General features: G+C 49.0%; 1 protein-coding gene across 8 annotated transcripts in view; it reads right to left on the bottom strand.

The window, feature by feature from the left end:
- Positions 1-19,972, bottom strand: part of LOC144699643 (putative uncharacterized protein MYH16) — a 298,882-nt gene that overhangs the window by 9,547 nt on the left and 269,363 nt on the right. For all 8 annotated transcript variants that reach the window (XM_078570735.1, XM_078570736.1, XM_078570734.1 and 5 more), the window contains 6 exons: positions 19,532-19,724; positions 13,827-14,030; positions 13,026-13,151; positions 5,721-5,891; positions 5,017-5,217; positions 3,022-3,168 (listed from right to left, as the gene is read on the bottom strand). In XM_078570735.1, coding sequence (XP_078426861.1) covers positions 3,022-3,168; positions 5,017-5,217; positions 5,721-5,891; positions 13,026-13,151; positions 13,827-14,030; positions 19,532-19,724 — 1,042 coding nt within the window. The remainder of the gene's footprint in view (positions 1-3,021; positions 3,169-5,016; positions 5,218-5,720; positions 5,892-13,025; positions 13,152-13,826; positions 14,031-19,531; positions 19,725-19,972) is intronic.

Here is a 19,972-nt window from a genome sequence, read left to right on the forward strand (position 1 = left end):
GAGGAGACACTGAGGAATATTGGGGTAAAGTAGAGCTGGCTTTATCACCCATCGACTCTGAACTAACCCAGAATGTGTCATGCTTGATGCAAACATCGGGAGTGATTTTCCCTGGATACTTTAGGACCCAAGACCACCGAGTTGGCTAAAATGGAGCCTTGAGCTGCAAAGTCGGTTTAGCCCAAATTTAGCGCAAGACGCCATCTTGGTAAAGGAGTTACGCTAGCGACAGGAACAGCTGACTGAAGGACCATTAAGCCTCTGACTGACAAGCTGTTCACTAGCGCTCATTAAAGAGGCTGCGCACCACTTTGTGGCAAGTGCTTCCATTAACAATCTCTCACAACAGTGAGAAGCTAAACAGCAGTAAACAAGGATTTCGAGCGCCACCTTAAAAGGCGTTCAGCTTTCACAGTTTTCAATTGCTGCTGAAAATTTAAAGAGGACTTTAGACACATCAGGAAACTTTCTAGGAGTTAAGACTGCACTAACACTGGAATACCATTTATTCTGGGAATTCTCTGAGGACTTTGGGCAAAGAGAATAAGTGCTGTGCTACCCCACTTCTCTGCTTTCTTGGGGACCCAACAGAAGCCACCAGGAGAAAGGGATCCTTAGTGTGCTAATAGTGACACTAACAGCCAATTTAAGATAATCAGTCGAGCTCATAACATGGCTCATTGATACTTGCTATAAGTGACATATGTTTATACAAGGGGACCCGTTCTCTGCAAACAAAAGGAACATGTTTAAGCCTTACTCCCTTTTTGAATTACCCGGGAGCTTTGGGACCAATCAAAACCCTTTTCTCCTGTACTATATTTGTTTTGATCGTTTGAAATTTGGTATTCTTGGGTTTGTCCTGATGAGTGCAAGATGAAAGGCTTCTGCAGCGTGTCTCTTTTTTTAAGCAATATAGAAAGGACTAGAGCCTACTTGGACTGAGACCATGCTTGGTCTCAGACATCTTACCACTTGGTCTGGATGAGGGATTGGAGGAGGATGTGAGGACAGATAGAGCAGCACCAGCACCACAGGGACATGAGGGTGAGGTCAACATCTTCCCCCTTGCAGCTACAGGATATTCCTTCTCCATTGGAACTCCTCCGCCAGGACTTTCAGTTTTATGTCGGAGAACCTGTGCCCCTTCCTCCCTCAGCCCATCCTTCAATGTTTCGCTGTGTACCAGCCAGAACAGGCTATAACCTCAGTGGAAGTGGGTGCGAGGATACTCACATACACTGCTCCATGAAAGCCGCGTCCGATCAGCGCTCGAGTGCTCACCTCCAGGTGGCCCTCCAGGCAAAGTTAAATTATGATAAACAACGATTAGGACCAAAGTAGTGTGTGAAAAGCAGGTTTTCAAACAGGTTAGTCGTATTAGCACACGGGCGCCTGTTTTCACCCCATCAACAAAATGATCCTCATTGGGTTCCAACTTCACACTGAGAGCAACAGCCAATCAGCTCAAACTGCTGAGAAGCTACCTGAGACTTCCCACCTCTGCCGCCTGTTAGAACACACCACAGCGTGAAGATACCTGTAATCAATCCCTAACTCAAAAATAGTAAGATTACAGTAACAGTAATATAGAGTAATAGCAGTATCACAAAGCACAGCTACTTCAATATACAGGATGACTTTGTACTGTTTCCAAGTTGCACCTTTTAATCTAAATTATTTGAGAATGTACTTGTGGGATGTGGGAGTCCCTGGCCAGGCTGGCATTTGCTGCCCATCCCTAACTGCCCTTGAACTGCGTGGCTTGCTAGGCCATTGCAGAGGGCAGTTAAGAGTCAACCACGTTGCTGTGGGTCTGCAGTTACATGTAGGCCAGACCAGGTAAGGACAGCAGATTTCCTTCCCTAAAGGACATTAGTGAACCAGGTGGGTTTTTATGACAGCTAATGATAGTTTCATGGTCACAATTATTGACTACAGATTAGCTTTTAATTCCAGGTTTTATTAATTGAATTTAACTTCCAGTTAAATGGAACTTAACAGTGGGGTTTGAACCCATGTCCCCAGAGCATCAGCCTGGACCTCTGGATTAGTAATCCAGCAACATTATCACTACGCCACCATCTCCCCCTTAGTTAACTAGTTTGTTGCGAGAACTAACAGTGAGTCACCAATGACAAATGAGTTACAATGTGGGAACGCTGCAGTGTCCAGAGGAACCTTTGAGGACTCTGGGTCTATACTCGATGGAGTTTAGAAGGATGAGGGGGGATCTGATTGAAACTTACAGAATACTGAAAGGCCTGGATAGAGTGGACATGGGGAAGATGTTTCCATTAGTAGGAGAGACTAGGACCCGAGGGCACAGCCTCAGAGTAAAGGGAAAACCTTTTAGAACAGAGATGAGGAGAAACTTCTTTAGCCAGAGAGTGGTGAATCTATGGAATTAATTGCCACAGAAGGCTGTGGAGGCCAGGTCATTGAGTGTACTTAAGACCGAGATAGATAGGTTCTTGATTGGTAAGGGGATCAAGGGTTACGGGGAGAAGGCGGGAGAATGGGGTTGAGAAACTTATCAGCCATGATTGAATGGCGGAGCAGACTCAATGGGCCGAATGGCCTAATTTCTGCTCCTAAGTCTTATGGTCTTATGGTCCAAGGTGCAGTCTATCGGATCAGGTGGACACAAAAGACCCCACAATCCAATTTAAAGAAGAGCAGACAGATACTCCCCAGTTTCCTGGCCAATATTTATCCCTCAACTAACATCACTAAAAGCAATTGCCATTATCACATAGCTGTTTGTGCAAGCTTAGGGCAGTGGACACATTTCAATAAAGTGCTTCGTTGGCTATAAAGTGCAGTGGGACATCCTGAAGTCAAGGCAGGTGCTACATAAATGCAAGTCTTCCTTTAGGTGCGCGGCAGTTAATTTTCTGCTGGTTTGTGTGGAGATGACATCAGCAGGAGGAGCATTAAAGTGTGACCACATCAGACACCCAGACACATTCACCACACAAAAGGTGCCTCTGCACAGGAAGAGCCAGTGGAAACCTTTACCGAGGAGTAGCCTTTGCCAAAGCTGGCCCGGTTCTTGGTGCGTATTTTGGTCAGTGCCGCCTCGGCAATGTCGGCGCGCTCCTCCGCATCATCTAACTCGTGGACCGTCTTTCGGTACTTTGCCAGATTCATGTTGGCCTGTTCTTCCTGGGGAAGAAAAGAGGTGAAGAATTCCAAAGGTGGGAACATCCGCACGCTCTTCCCAAACTTCTGCCACTCCACCCCTCCCCCCACCCCCCCCCCGACCCCCCCAAATTGGGAAACTGCCCAGTTCTTCTCTTGGAAATGGCAACCGGGCCTAAATTCAGTCCGTCTAGCAGTCTTCTCCCTCCCTCACTAAAATTAAACTGGGCCTCAGGATGGGTTAGAAATGATGTTGAATCCCAGGTCGTCAGGTAAGTCGGTTCCAGGTACCACTTCATCAGGTCTCACTGAATACCGGCAACAATGACACACAACACAGAACCACTCCCTCTTAAATAGTCCCTACTTACCAAACATCCAATAAGCCCTTCAAGGTTTGTCACCTTGCCTGACAGGACCTTTAAGGGTCATTTGGAATCTCTCTGATCTGTAGCCACCAAGGGTTTCTAAAGTACCCGCGGTAAACCCAAGGAAACAAATAAATGAGAAAGAGATCAGGACCTTGCAACATGAACAGGAGCCTGGAACTGGCCAGCGCCTGCCCTGAAATCTCCTTGGTAACAGTTCCACCCACAATGGTCAGGTGTCACCTTATTTTTGGGAGCAGGCATCCCACTGAAATAACCCGAGCTAGTGCTGCCCCGTCATCCCCACCCCCCAGCGATTGTGACCCCCCCCCCCACAACAAACTTCGCTGTTGACCCGTCTGGCCCAATCCTGCCAGCTCCACTAGAGGCCTGCTTGTCACCTCGTGCCTTTCCTGCCGGACCCAGAAGAGGCCGGGGTCCCTAAATCGCTGGGGCCTCTCCACTGCCAGAACAGGCGACCGACCCAGGCAGTCACTAAAAAGTCAAAATCGACCCCTAAATTGTGTGAATGTTCCAGCGGTTTGATTCAGAGACGCTTCAGCAAGAGAGAATCTAACTACCTCCAGTTGACAAAACTGAATCCCCCATTATCAACTTCCTCGGGATGGGGGGTGGTGGCTACAAATACCAGAAACTGAACTGCACCAGCCATATAAATACTGGACTGGACCGGCCATATAAATACTGGACTGGACCTGTCACATAAATACTGGACTGGACCGGCCATATAAATACTGGACTGGACCGGCCATATAAATACTGGACTGGACCGGCCATATAAATACTGGACTGGACCTGTCACATAAATACTGGACTGGACCGGCCATATAAATACTGGACTGAACTGGCCATATAAATACTGTGGCTACAAGAGCAGATCAGAGGCTAGGAATCCTGCAACGAGTAATTCACCTCCTGACTCCCCGAAGCCTGTCCACTGTCTACAAGGCACAAGTCAGGAGTGTGATGGGATACTCTCCACTTGATTGGCACCCCATCTGCCAATTTAAACATTCGCTCCCTCCACCACCAGTGCACAGTGTGTACCATCTACAACATGCACCAAACCTTCTTTGACAGCACCTTCCAAACAAACGACTTCTACCACTGGAAGGACAAGGGCAACAGGTGCATGGGAATGCCAGCACCATTGGGCCACTCACCATCCTGGCTTGGAAATATATCGCCGTTCCTTCACTGTCGCTGGGTCAAAATCCTGGAACTCCCTAACAGCACAGTGGGTGTACCTACACCACATGGGCTGCAGCGGTTCAAGAAGGCAGCTCACCACCACCTTCTTAAGGCCAACAAATGCTGGCCTTGCCAGCGATGCCCATACCGCATGAAGGAAGAAAAAACATTGGGTTTCTGTTCCAGATTAGGCGTCTGGAATGCCCCAACCACTCTGGGTGCCGAATATCAGACCTTCCTTATCCCCCAGTTTGCCAGCCTAAGCTGCCAGTGCGAGGTGGTCCATACTTACTGCTTCCTCCACCTGCCTCTTGTAGGCCTTTAACTTGTTCTGGAGCCTCTCGACCAGCTCCTGCATGCGGTGCTGGTTCTTCTGATCCTCCTCTGCCTGGAACACGAGCTCCTTCAGCCGACGCTCGTTCTTGCGCAGGGTCTTCACGGTCTCCCCGTGTCGCTTTTGCTCTGCGTCCAGCTCCGCCTCCAGTTCTTTCACCTGTTACCAAGAAGCAGCAGTCAGTCAGCAGCCTGCCGCGCGCGGTATACGCCCGCTGAACTTCACCTTCCCAAACCGCAGCCCCTGGTTCGCAGGCTGCAACCCCATCCTTGTGCCAAGCGACAGGTGGGTAGCACTCTTCCAGGTCAAAATCTAGCTCAAAATGAGTTCACCTGTCCCTCATTTTAGGAGTGAAATCAGGGGGAGCTTTTCCTTTTTCACATAAATGGCAACTGCCCCCCGTCGGACACTAAAGGATTGATGAGCCATTATGGCCACCAGCTTAATGTTGACAACACTGCCCCCCTCCCCTCCCCCACCCCCTCCCCCACCCCCCCTGTGTCTGCTCAGCTTCTAACCCCCTCCCGGATTTTCCAGGTGGGGAAAAAAATCCGCAGTGCGATTCACAACCACTCGACGCCAATCGGGCCGACCGCTCTTACGTACACGAGCTCAGTAACTCCCAGCGAGGTCCCCGGTTTTTATGTGGCCCGTGTTCTTACCCGGCCTTCCAGTTTCTGAATAATTTTCTTCCCTCCCTTCAGGGCCAACTGCTCGGCCTCTTCCAGTTTCACGTTTAAGTCCTTGATCTGCGCCTCAAGGCCCTTCTTTATCCTCTCCAGGTGCAGGGCGTGCTCCTGTTCATGGTGCAGCTCCTCAGCTAATCGGACAACCTAAACACAACAGACAATTCACTTTAGCTGTTCACTGCACCATACCTGGGCAACACTGCCCCCTTGTGATTGGTCTGTGAATGAGCATAAACCCATGCTCCGAATTCTGGACCAAAATATTCAGCCACCTTGACTCCTCTCCCTCTCTTTCTCAGCCCAGGGTACATTTGCACAAATTTCCATTTTCGTTTAAGAATTATGACACTTTCGTGATTTCTGAGCAGAAATTCCTTCCTCGTAGCAGAATGTCACCGGCTGGTTCAGGTGAAGACTTGCATTTCTTCCAGCTCCAAAATGGACCAACCAAGGTGGAAGGGAATTGAAAAGGTGAATTCAGGATTTAGAATTTAAAAAGAAATTAAATAGAGAGGTTAGAGAAAATGGCCACAAAATAGGTGGACTGTCACCAGACCTAGCACTGGAACTTTCCATAGCTGGGTTTTATTGTTCGGTTTAACCTTTACATAAGAAGAAACCACAAACACTGTGGCGAGGCCAAGGGGTTAACAGTGAGGGGGTAAATAGGCAGCAAGTGTTGAGGGGGGTGGTAAATGGAAGAGACAGGGGGCAAACAGGTGCACAGAGTGTGTGAGGGAGGGCTGAATCATGAGGCACTGCGTTTCCCATTTCTTGTGCATGCTAAACTGTCACTGACCCCTGGATGTTATATATGACCAGCTATTCACACCATTCAAGGGAATGCTAGCTCAAATTCCCAGGAACGGGAAGGATATTGGGGGGGGTGGTCATGGCCACAGGATCCGCTGAAGTGGCCTCAGCTCGAAATTGGAACGGAATCTGAGTGGCCGGGGATCACATTACACTCATCTTCAAATCCTGCCAGGGCCAGTGAGACTGTCGGCTGTGAATGGCATCTCCTCCAGAGACGACCAGTCCCAAGAGGCCGCTCCGAGGGACAATGATAAATTCACCCACCTTCGCGTTACAAATCCAGAATGAACAGGCAGCGATGTGGGAGCAGCCTGTTGTCACTCTCTCCTGGACCCAATTTAAGTTAGACACCCCCCCACCCCCCGCACCCCCCACCACCCCCACCCCCCCCGGACCATTATGACCCCCACCCCACACCACCCCCTCCTCCCCCCACCTCCCCCGGCTTTGCCTTGTGGTTATCAGTCCAAAGGTGAAGTTAAAGATGGCATTTTCCTGTTCTGATGCCGCTGTCTTCCGGCCATGTCCTCAACCTTAAGCTGCCAAGCAGATCCCCTGCTGGAGGCGCTGGGGTCCTTTGTAACGATGCAACTCAGTGCTCGTACACTCTGACCTCCACACCCCACCCCCGAAAATCAAGACCCCCCCTGTGTTTGTCTTCTTCTCAAGCTGACAGTTTGTGCTCCTCACTGGTCTCAGATCGGTACCCACTGTGTGGGGGGCATTGGGTAGAGATACCCAGCATGTGGGGGGGCATTGGGTACAGGTACCTGCTGTGTGGGGGGCATTGGGTACAGGTACCCACCATGTGGGGGGGCACTGGGTACAGGTACCCACTGTGTGGGGGGGCACTGGGTACAGGTGCCCACTGTGTGGGGGGCATTGGGTACAGGTACCCACTGTGTGGGGGGCATTGGGTATAGATACCCACTGTGTGGGGGGCATTGGGTATAGGTACCTGCTGTGTGGGGGGCATTGGGTACAGGTACCCACTGTGTGGGGGGCATTGGGTACAGGTACCCACTGTGTGGGGGGCATTGGGTACAGACCTGCACCCTCATGCTCCGAGGCACTGGCTCTCTGCTCAGAATTAACAGCTCCTTTATTATGTAATCAGTTTTATCTTGTGACAGAACAGGTTTCAAAAAATCTCTGCCTGTGGTTAAAGCAGCAAATGTTCGCACATACTTTTTAAAAAATGTCCGTCAGCTGTTATCACTAAAATAAAACTTGCACTGACATAATAAAGGGCCTGTCCTGTAAACACTGCCCAGTAGCAAAATGTCATCCAAATGAACACCTAGATTAGTCTCAGCAGGTCTGACAGCATCTGCGGAGAGGAACACAGTTAACGTTTTGAGTCCGAATGACTCTTCATCAGAACTAAGTAAAAATAGAAAAGAGGTGAAATATAAGCTTGTCTATGACATCTTTTGGTTATCTCCACCTATCACTGGCCCTCTATCCAGCTCTACCTGTCCCACCCCCCCTTAAACCAGCTTATATTTCACCCCTTTACTATTTTTTCTTAGTTCTGATGAAGAGTCATTTGGACTCGAAGCGTTAACTGTGCTCCTCTCCGCAGATGCTGCCAGACCTGCTGAGTTTTTCCAGGTAATAGAGTCCGGTCACTGCTGCCCCTGCCCTCCTCCTGCAGCATAGAGCGGCACTGCCACCTGCTGGCCGCTCCCAGAACTCCACACAGCACATTAAACTGCTGGCAGACATCCAGGGCAGTCATTCAATCGAGCTGTTTCTGTTGACACCCAAAGCCGCAAAAGATGCACAAACAATTTACCATCGGAACCAGCTGGCAGACTTATCATAATCTGCACTATTTAAACTTAACTGAAACACGAAACCTGGTCTGGTGCCTGAACAGCAACCTCAGTCGGCAAATATTGCCCCTGCTTGACCGAGGATAGTGCTGCGGTTTTGTGATCCACTCTTTCCAGGAGCTGGGAGATTGTGGGCCCACGGCCTGTGACATTCTACACCTCCCATTAATTTTAGAATTCATTCCTGGTTGCTATCTTTCTGTCCTGGATCTCACTGGACTTTTACAGCATCGTATGTTTTGTCTGTCAGATTTCTGGCCTTCGTATCTCTTAGTGGGAATGAAGCCTGGACTTCAAGGGTCAAGATTTACTGGGAGTAATCAGCACACCGGTTACAATTCTCCTTGTGGAATCCTCGAAATGAAGCCTCCGTCAACACCGTCCTCCTGGTTATTGAGGATGGTGGGGTCAGATTAAGACATACGAACAAGGAACAGGATTAGGCCATTCAGCCCCTCGAGCCTTCTCCACCATTTAATAAGGACCATGGCTGATCTGATAGTAACCTGAAATTTGCCTAGCGCCTACCTCGGATAACCTATCACCCCCTTGCTTATCAAGAATCTATCCACCTCTGCCTCAAAAACATTTAAAGACTCTGCTTCCAACACCTTTTCAGGAAGAGAGTTCCAAAGACTCACGACCCTCTGAGAGAAAAAATTTGCTTCATCTCCTTATTTTTAAACAGTGACCCCCCTAGTTCTAGATCCTCTCCACATCCACGCTGTCAAGATCCCTCAGGATCTTACATATTTCAATCAAATCGCCTCTTATTCTTCTAAACCCCAGCAGATACAAGTCTAGCCAGTCCAACCTTTCCTCATAAGGCAACCCGCCCTTTCCTGGTATTAGTCTGATAAACCTTCTCTGAACTGCTTCCAAGGCATTTACATCCTTCCTTAAATAAGATGAGCAATACTGTACGCAATACTCCAGATGTGATCTCACTAGTGCCCTGTACAACTGAAGCATAATCTCCCTACTTTTGTATTCAATACCCCTGGCAATAAATGATAACATTCTATTAGCTTTCCTAATTACCTGCTGTACCTGCATACTAGCCTGTTGTGATTCATGCACTAGGACACCCAGATCCCTCTGAATCTCAGAGCTCTGCAATCTCTCACCATTCAGATAATAAGCTTCTCTTTTATTCTTCCTGCCAAAATGGACAATTTCATATTTTGCCAAATTTTTGCCCACTCACTTAAACTATCTATATCTTTTTGTAGCCTCCTTATGTCCTCTTCACAATTTACTTTCCTACCTGTCTTTGTGTCATCAGCAAATTTGGCAACCATCCCATCCATCCCTTCATCCAAGTTATTTATATAAATTGTAAACAGTTGAGATCCCAGCACTGCTCCCTGTGGCACACCACTCGTTACATTGTGCCAACCTGAAAAAGACCCATTTATGCCTACTCTCTGCCTCCTGTTAGCTAGCCAATCTTCTATCCATACCAATATGTTACCCCCTACACCATGAGCTCTTATTTTCCATTATAATCTTTGATGTGGCACTTTATCAAATGCCTTCTGGAAATCAAAGTACAGTACATCCACCAGCTGACATGCAACACTAGGTCAACAGGCAAGGAAAAACCAAGAATGGCCTCTTTCTGTGCTATCACTATTCTATAATTCAATGGTTCTGGTCATATAGCCCTCGTCACATCTTCCAGACAACCCAAAACACGTCTCAGGCAATGAAATACGCATTTACATAGTGCTTTTCATGACCAGCAAATACAGCCAATGAAGTACCTTTGAAGTGTAGTCACTGTTGTAATGTCAGAAACACAGCAGCCAATTTGCACAGAGCAAGTTCCCACAAACAGCAATGTGATAACGACCAGATAATCTGCTTTTGTGATGCTGTTTGAGGATAAATATTGGCCAGGACACTGGGGAGAACTCCCCAGTTCTTCTTCAAATAGTGCCATGGCACCTTTAATGTCCACCCTAGAAAGCAGGTGGGGGGTCACCCCCACAGTGCAGCACTCTCTCAATACTGATCCTCCCACAGCGCAGCACTCTCTCAGTACTGATACTCTGACAGCGCAGCACTCTCTCAGTACTGATACTCTGACAGCGCAGCACTCCCTCAGTACTGATCCTCCCACAGCGCAGCACTCTCTCAATACTGATCCTCCCACAGCGCAGCACTCTCTCAGTACTGATACTCTGACAGCGCAGCACTCCCTCAGTACTGATCCTCCCACAGTGCAGCACTCTCTCAGTACTGATCCTCCCACAGTGCAGCACTCTCTCAGTACTGATACTCCCACAGCGCAGCACTCTCTCAGTACTGATCCTCTGACAGCGCAGCACTCTCTCAGTACTGATCCTCTGACAGCGCAGCACTCTCTCAGTACTGATACTCCCACAGCGCAGCACTCTCTCAGTACTGATACTCCCACAGCGCAGCACTCTCTCAGTACTGATCCTCTGACAGCGCAGCACTCTCTCAGTACTGATACTCCCACAGCGCAGCACTCCCTCAGTACTGATCCTCCCACAGCGCAGCACTCTCTCAGTACTGATACTCCCACAGCGCAGCACTCTCTCAGTACTGATACTCTGACAGCGCAGCACTCTCTCAGTACTGATACTCCCACAGCGCAGCACTCTCTCAGTACTGATCCTCCCACAGCGCAGCACTCTCTCAGTACTGATACTCCCACAGTGCAGCACTCTCTCAGTACTGATACTCCCACAGCGCAGCATTCTCTCAGTACTGATCCTCTGACAGCGCAGCACTCCCTCAGTACTGATCCTCCCACAGCGCAGCACTCTCTCAGGACTGATCCTCCCACAGCGCAGCACTCCCTCAGTACTGATACTCCCAAAACACAGCACTCTCTCAGTACTGATACTCCCAAAACACAGCACTCTCTCAGTACTGATCCTGCCACAGCGCAGCATTCTCTCAGTACTGATCCTCCCACAGCGCAGCACTCCCTCAGTACTGATCCTCCCACAGCGCAGCACTCCCTCAGTACTGATCCTCTGACAGCACAGTATTCCCTATGTACTGACCTTCTGACAGTGCAGCGCTCCTTCAGTACTGACCCTCTGACAGTGCAGTGCTCCTTCAGTACTGACCCTCTGACAGTGCAGCGCTCCCTCAGTACTGACCCTCTGACAGTGCAGCACTCCCTCAGTACTGACCCTCTGACAGTGCAGCGCTCCTTCAGTACTGACCCTCTGACAGTGCAGCACTCCCTCAGTACTGACCCTCTGACAGTGCAGCGCTCCTTCAGTGCTGACCCTCTGACAGTGCAGCGCTCCTTCAGTACTGACCCTCTGACAGTGCAGCGCTCCCTCAGTACTGACCCTCTGACAGTGCAGCACTCCCTCAGTACTGACCCTCTGACAGTGCAGCGCTCCTTCAGTACTGACCCTCTGACAGTGCAGCACTCCCTCAGTACTGACCCTCTGACAGTGCAGCGCTCCTTCAGTACTGACCCTCTGACAGTGCAGCACTCCCTCAGTACTGACCCTCTGACAGTGCAGCGCTCCTTCAGTGCTGACCCTCTGACAGTGCAGCACTCCCTCAGTACTGACCCTCTGACAGTGCAGCGCTCCTTCAGTGCTGACCCTCTGACAGTGCAGCACTCCCTCAGTACTGACCCTCTGACAGTGCAGCACTCCCTCAGTACTGACCCTCTGACAGTGCAGCACTCCCTCAGTACTGACCCTCTGACAGTGCAGCACTCCCTCAGTACTGACCCTCTGACAGTGCAGCGCTCCTTCAGTGCTGACCCTCTGACAGTGCAGCACTCCCTCAGTACTGACCCTCTGACAGTGCAGCACTCCCACATTTGGAGACAATAGAGGGTAAACATTCATGGGTGCAGGAAGCATCAAAATGACAGGGAAGCGGTTGAGTGGGCGGGGTGTGGGTTGGAGGGGTGTGGGTTGGAGGGGTGTGGGTGGGAGGATTGTGGGTGGGAGGGGTGGGGGTGGGAGGGCTGTGGGTGGGAGGGCTGTGGGTGGGAGGGGTGTGGGTGGGAGGGGTGGGGGTGGGAGGGGTGTGGGTGGGAGGGGTGTGGGTGGGAGGGGGGTGGGAGGGCTGCGGGTGGGAGGGCTGTGGGTGGGAGGGGGGTGGGAGGGGTGGGGGTGCGAGGGGTGTGGGTGGGAGGGGTGTGGGTGGGAGGGGTGGGGGTGGGAGGGCTGTGGGTGGGAGGGCTGTGGGTGGGAGGGGTGGGGGTGGGAGGGGTGTGGGTGGGAGGGGTTTGTGTGTTAGGGGTGTGGGTGGGAGGGGTGGGGGTGGGAGGGGCGGAGGTGGGAGGGGTGGGGATGGGAGGGGCGTTGGTGGGAGGGGCGTGTGTGGGAGGGCTGTGGGTGGGAGGGGTGTGGGTGGGAGGGGTGGGGGTGGGAGGGGTGTGGGTGGGAGGGGTGTGGGTGGATGGGGTGGGGGTGGGAGGGGTGGGGGTGGGAGGGCTGTGGGTGGGAGGGGGCTATAGGCTCCACATGGGCAAATTCAATTCTCCAGCCGTGACATCGCTCACATCAAGAAGGACAAAGTTCTGCCAGAACAGCCCCCAGTTCATTTAAAAGTTTCCCCGCCCACCGTTCCCCGGGAATAGGCCCAGGAAGCGATGAGGAGCCGCGCTCACCTCACAAAGCACCTTCTTCGCTTTCTCATCCGCGCCTCTGAATTCACTCGCCAACTCCTCGTGCTCAGCGGTCAGCTGCTGCAGGTCAGACTCCAGCTTCCGTTTGAGGACAGTAGCTCCTTGGAACTGGGGAAGGGGAGGAGACAAAGGTCAGAGTGGTCAGAGCTCCGCGGAAAACCTGGGAACGTCTCTGATGGGCCTTTCCCGAGTATTCTGGCGGCAATCTCATCCCTGCACAACCTTCGGCCATAGCAGTAGAAACGCGACAAGAAACCACTGGAGTTTGATGGATATTTGTATGGGGATTGCTGGGACACTGAAATAGCTGAAGGAGTGTGGACTGTGAACTAAATCAATAAGCGCTCTCCAGCAAAGAAAGCAACTGTGTCTTAGTTTTAACTTCATCAACTGGTATGGACCCAATTAGCACCATGGACCTTAATACAAAATGCAGAGTGTAGTAAACCTTCCATTTTTATTCTGTATATTAATGACAGCTGCATTTTGCAATGTATTGTCATTATTTGTGTACTAATTTTACAATCCTTTTATTGTTTTATACTTCATTTTAATTTTAATAATGGACTATAATGTTATAAACTGTGATTACTTGTTTATTTGTATCGTGAGTTCGGCACATTGCCAGCGTGATGATTTGTTTCAATAAACCGATTATCCATCTACCTAGAAACACGTTGTAAATTCCAAATCCACTTTGAGGAATTCAAGTTGTTTCGAGTTCTCGGCTTTTATTGATAGCTTCCCTGTCCCAGCCTGCCACCCTCGACCAGCTCTCCTTACCTGTGTGTTAATCTCGTTGTATTTATCAGTCATCTCCATCAGCTCTTGCTCCAGGATTTTGCGTGCACGGTCGGTAATGTCCAGGGCACTGCGGGTTTCTTCCAGCTCAGTGGACAGCACGCTGCAGCGTCGCTCCACCAGGCTATACTGCTCTCGGAGCTCCTCGTGCTGCCGGGCGTCATCCTCCATCTGAGTCTGCATGTCCTGGGTAACACAGTAACACAGTTCCTTCAATACCAGCCACTCAGCTGCTCCAAGGAAGAGCCTGCCATACCAGCCGCCTGTCACGGGTTTAAAGAAATGAAAGGCCTTGCATTTTTATAGCGCCCTTCATCACCGCAGGGTGTCCTAAAGCGCTTTACAGCCAATGACCTACTTTGTTTCATGGCATGAACACTGTCGTGATGTAGGAAACACAGCAATGCCAGCCTGTGCACAGCAAGCTCCCACGAACAGCGATTAACTAAATACTAAGGTTATTTGTTCTTAGGGGTTGGTTGGGGGATAAATATTGGCCAGGAACATGTGGGAGAACTTTCCTACACTACTTCAAAATAGTGCCAGCGGATGAATCACACTGGGAGTTGTCAATGGCCCTTTGACCTGTCAATGAGCGGATGTATTCATTAATACGCAGGGACCTGTCTTCTGCAAACAAAAGCTTGGGGAGCCTACAGTTCCCCATTGCTTTCTCCATGGTAACACCTCGACCAATCAGAGTCGACTTGCCAACCAATCAGCACCCTTTTCTCCTGTAGTGTAAATTGGTGTGCTCCTTTGAAATTTGGCATTCTTGCATTTGCCCTGAAAGACAAAAAATCTTCAGCAATGCGTCTCTCTTTTCAGCAATATTCAAGAAGGTGTAGTGTTCAGAGCTCACTCTCAACAGTGCTGCTGAGTGGAGATGGATTAAAATCCCATGGGATACTCTTTTGTTTGGTGAGTGTTCACTCCTTCCTAATCATACGGACATGACATCCCCAAAAAAATCTGCAAAGGTACAGGTCTGACCACCCTCCAGACTGGTCAGATGATTATGGCCAAGGAAGAGTGTTCACACTGGGGCCTGTCGCACTGTCAGTCAGTCTGAGAATCCTTCCTCCACTTCACACTATTCTCTAGAACGTGAAGACAGGGTGGCAATAATGTTAGGAGATCTTCTTTGTTTTACATTTTGCAACCAGCTCTACTATCGTTCATCTGCCCCTCGGTAACAACAGTGAGCTCGAACTACATGGCAATGAAAATATAGAGAACAATCCCGAAGAAATAACACTAGATGATCAGGAACGGAGGGATGGGACATCTCTGCCAGAGGAAAAGCACAGGGCAGTCCTGTGCACTGCACTCACTTTCTAACGGACTATCGTGTTTCAATTTGAGATCCAAGAGCTGGTACACAGCACCACCTAGTGCATAGTTGACGTTTCGAGTTCTCATGACCCTTCAACAGAACTAAGTAAAAATAGGAAAGGGGTGAAATATAAGCTGGTTTAAGGCGGGGTGGGGGGGGCAGTTTGTTGGGACAAGCAGCTAGTGATAGGTGGAGGACTGGCTGCTTGTCCCAACAAACCACCCCCCCACCTTAAACCAGCTTATATTTCACCCCTCTCCTATTTTTACTTAGTTCTGTTGAAGGGTCATGAGGACTCGAAACGTCAACTGTGCTCTTCTCCGCCGATGCTGCCAGACCTGCTGAGTTTTTCCAGGTATTTCTGTTTTTGTTTTAGATTTCCAGCATCCGCAGTTTTTTGTTTTTACCACCTAGTGCATATTAGTCTGGGAGAGATGAGTTCATTTCTTGAAGATGTTTGGTAGAGTGGGGGGAACTGGTGAGGATGTTTTTCCTGTTTGTGTACTTTCTAAACCTACTTAGGGAGAGGATGATGGTGTAATGGTAATATCACTGGACTAGTAATCCAGGGGTTCGGGCTAATGCTCTGGGGACATGGGTCCCATTATGGCAGCTGGTGAAATTAAAGTTCGATTAATAAATCTGGAATTGAAAGCTAGCCATCAATAATGGTGACCATGATTGTCGTAAAACCCATCTGGTTCACTAATGTCCTCTAGGGAAGGAAATCTGCTGTCCTTACACATGACTCCAGATCCAGTGCGATGTGGTTGACTCTCTGAAATGGTCTAGGAAACCAACCAGTTCAAGGGCAGTTAGAATGGGCAACAAACGCTGGCCTTGCCAACGCCACCCACATCCCATGAAAGAATAAAGAACAAAAAGCTCTTCCGAAGCAGGTATTGTTCAGAATTGTGAGGCTGTTTCCTCTCCAAATCTCTCCTCTGCTGAAGGGTGTGTATATTTTCCTGGGTGACAGATGCTCTTTGCCACACATGGCCATTCCTCATGTATAAATCTACACAGAGGGCCAACTGGTTATTCAACTGTGGGAAGCATCACAGCCCAGTCCACTCCGACCCACGCCTTAGCACGTTCCAAAAAGGGGGGCCAGCTGGTTTCCATTCTACCTCCTTCCACTTGCGATGCAGATGTAAAACCCACCAATCTGGCTCAGGTCAGCCAACTGAATGCTTGAAGTTCGGAGTTTCCTGACCTGGGCTCAATTGCTGAGTGCAGAGCCCACTAAACAACTGGAGAGAGTCACGGAAGACAGGTGTGATTGTCCTCTCCGAGTCACACCCAAATAACACAGCACATAGGCTGCATATACTGAGGCGTCCGCTGACCAGCAATTGTTTATCTTTCCACAGAATAAAGTTAAATGTGAATTGAGCAAGAATTTGAAACTGACTAAAGTTTTGGAAAGATTTACCCTCCGATTAGAGAAAGGTGCGTTGTGAGGAGGCTGTGTTGAGGGTTTGGTTGCACTCTCGGCTCTCTCGAGTCACAAAGTGTTTTGAGTTCAAGCCACATTCCAGGACTTGAGCACGTAACCTAGACTGAAACTGTACTCAAGTACAGTACTGCACTGCTGGAGAGACCATGTTAAACTGATGGGGGTGTCTATTGATTGTATGATGCTAAGTTAAAGAGCAGGGTGTTCTCCCACTGTCCTTTCCCAATCCAATGGCTTGAAAATGCATTCAGTGAAAATCTCATGAATATTCTCTGGGTGATAATACTTAGTTAAAAAATTATGACCTACATTTTTTTTTAATGTCTTATCCCCAGCCCTTAGAAAGCTCCTCAAACACTTCACATCCAGTCAATTACTTTGAAGTGCAGCATTTGTATCACCAGCGTATTTACACATGTGTTGTAAACAGAGAGAGAGGGAGCAAACTCTTCCACTCCGGACCCAATCAGGGGCCTCTCCGACCTTCCAATTTCCTGGGACTGGCCCGCTAGGGTCCCCAGTTCTCAGCTCTCTGTCGCTGATGTTCTCTCCTGTTCATCGGGCAGGTTCTCCATTTTGTTGGCTGCTGGAAAAATGGGAACAGCGCTAGACCTGTTAATGAAGCTCTGCCAATAAGATCAAAAGGAATTCCATGTGGGTTCTTGGGCCTTTTTGGGCTCCGCCTCTTCATAAATAATTGAGGACATTACTGCTGGAGGTGTACAAAGGGAAGGAGTCCCCGATGGTTGTGCCTTCTGCTGAAACGCTTCCCAGCTCTGTTTAGAAAAGTAATGGTACAACATGCATTGGTTAAAAATAACTTGCATTTACCTAGCACCTTTCACAACCTTAAGACATCCCAAAGCACTTAACAGCCAATAAAGTGCAGTCACTGTTGTAATGTAGGGAACGTGGCTGCTAATCTGTGGCACAGCAAGCTCCCACAAACAACAACATGATAGCTGACCAGATCGTCTGCTTCAGGTATTTATTGAGGGATAAGTGTTGGCCAGAATACTGGGGAGAACTGCCTTGCTCTTCTTCAAACAGTGTGGCATCCACCTGGGAGAGCAGGTGAGGCACCAATTTAAAGTCTCATCTGAAAGATGATGCCTCCAACAGTGCAGCACTCCCTCAGCGCTGAAGCGTCAGCCTGGATTTTGTGCTCGAGTCCCTGGAGTCGGAATTGAACCCACAATCGTCTGAATCAGAGGAAGGGTATTACCCCTGAGCTAGAGCTAATTTATAGTCCTTCAGGCAATGTCATGGAAAAGTTGGGCTCTCCATTCTCTGACGCAAGTTAAGATAAACCACTTAATCACCTCAGCCCGGGACTCAAGATGGAACTGTCCAACCACGGGATATTATTCAGGTGGGATTTGCTATTGAGCCAGTAGGGGGTCTCTGTTACTGGCAAATACTTTGAACAGGGAGCATTACTATAAACTCGAATCCCACGATTAAACTGTTAGGATCAATGGTTCCCAGCAGGCCGCCCTTTCAGAAAGAAAAATGAGCCCATTTGAGAGGAAACCACAAATATAATGTGGCTGAAATATGACAAAGAACTGTTTCAATAATAAGTTGTCACACAGATGACGAATTGGCCAATCAGATTGAGGTAAAACAGGAACATATCACTCCCCTGGCTTCCGGCAACAGAGAAAGTTAAAAAGGTGGGTGGCATTTCTTTTGACACCCAACATCGTACGGACAGGTTGGCGAGGCGAGAACTAATGTCCACGATTTCAAACAGAGTGAACCTCACTCGCGTCAGAGACAGAGTTTGAGCAGAAGTCAAGCACCGACCACAGGCTGGGCTTGGTTCTCCCTCCAGTGGCTGCTTTTAGACTGCCCGGCAGTGGGTTCATCACTCACTCAGTCTCTCATCTGGAGTTTGGGAAGGGCTCATGAAAGAAACCAGGATGAGAAGAAATTACAACAAAAATGACTGTGTAGTGGCAATTTCTGGACCAAATGTCTTCATTCGCCGCTTGCCAGGCTGTTCCTTCGCTGAACACTAACAGGTAGGAAAATTATTCAAGCCATGCAGAGAATACATGGAAGATCCCTTGTGGCAAAGGACTGAGAAAAGGGGTCTCCAATCTTGAGAGAAGGAGACTGAAAGAGACACTTTCAAAAGTATTCTAGATATTAAACAACACAGTCTCACACTACAACAGTAACAATGCTTATAAAATACTCTATTAGCTGTAAAGCACTTTGGGATGTCAGCTCTCCCTCGGTTCGAGGATGACGTTGGCTCAGGCTCATGAGTTTCTGCTACGAGGCAGTGGGATCCGGAATGTAAGATTCGCTTCCTTTTCCCTCCTCTCTTCAGATGTACTGAGGTTATGAAGGGCGCTATATAAATGCAAGTCCTATCTAGAAAAGGTTAACCTGGAGCACTACATCACTGGAAGGTGTCCAAAATAGAACACAGGGCATAGGTTAAAAGGGGTGAACGTTGAGGAGAGAAGTCATGAAAACACTTCTTCATGCATTTTGTGATCAACACTTGGAATGGGTTCATCATTAAGGGAGCCAGAGCCACTGAAATGGAATACCTGGTCACTAACTCTTGGATGTTTCTAGAAGCTTGCTGTGCACAAGTTGCTTGTCACGTTTCCTACAACAGCGACACTTCAAAAATACTTTTAAAGCGCTTTGAGACATCCTGGGGTTGTGAAAGGTGCTATGTAAATGCATGTGCTTTTTCTGGTATTTTAAGCAAACCTACAATTCACGTTCATTTTTTTGAATTTCCAAATGGATGGGGTAAGACGGATCAGATGTCCTCTCTCACTGATAGTGTTGGCTTTGTTGTATTTTAAACTATCCCCATCCGATACTGCGGCCTGTTATTCTCGCAGCCTCCAGCTCTTGCCTTACCTTTGTCTGTTGTTGCATCTTCTTCAGTAGCTTCACCAGTTCACTGTTGTTCTTGTTCCCTTGGTCCAGTTGGATCTCCAGCTCATTCAGGTCACTCTCCAGCTTCTTCTTCACTCTCAGCGCCTCCCCGCGACCTTTCACCTCTGCATCAAGGCTGGCTTGCAACGAGTCCAGAGTTCGCTGGTGGTTTTTCCTTGATAGGTAAAACATGGTCCAGTCATTGGAAAGCTCTGAGGCAAATGCCAAACCCTTTCAAGCAGCAACACTAAGAGGAGAAAATGTCTAGCTCTGATCCCAGATAACAAAGACGTCACTAAGTGTCAACTAGAAACATTAAAACGTTCAATTTTACAATCACATCACACCCCTCCCACACACCGTAAACTCGAGTTCACCCAAAACTCTGCTCTAACTTGCACCAAGTCCCATCCACCCTGTGCT

This window comes from Cetorhinus maximus, chromosome 24 (genome assembly GCF_964194155.1).
Source record: "Cetorhinus maximus chromosome 24, sCetMax3.hap1.1, whole genome shotgun sequence".
NCBI lineage: Eukaryota > Metazoa > Chordata > Chondrichthyes > Lamniformes > Cetorhinidae > Cetorhinus > Cetorhinus maximus.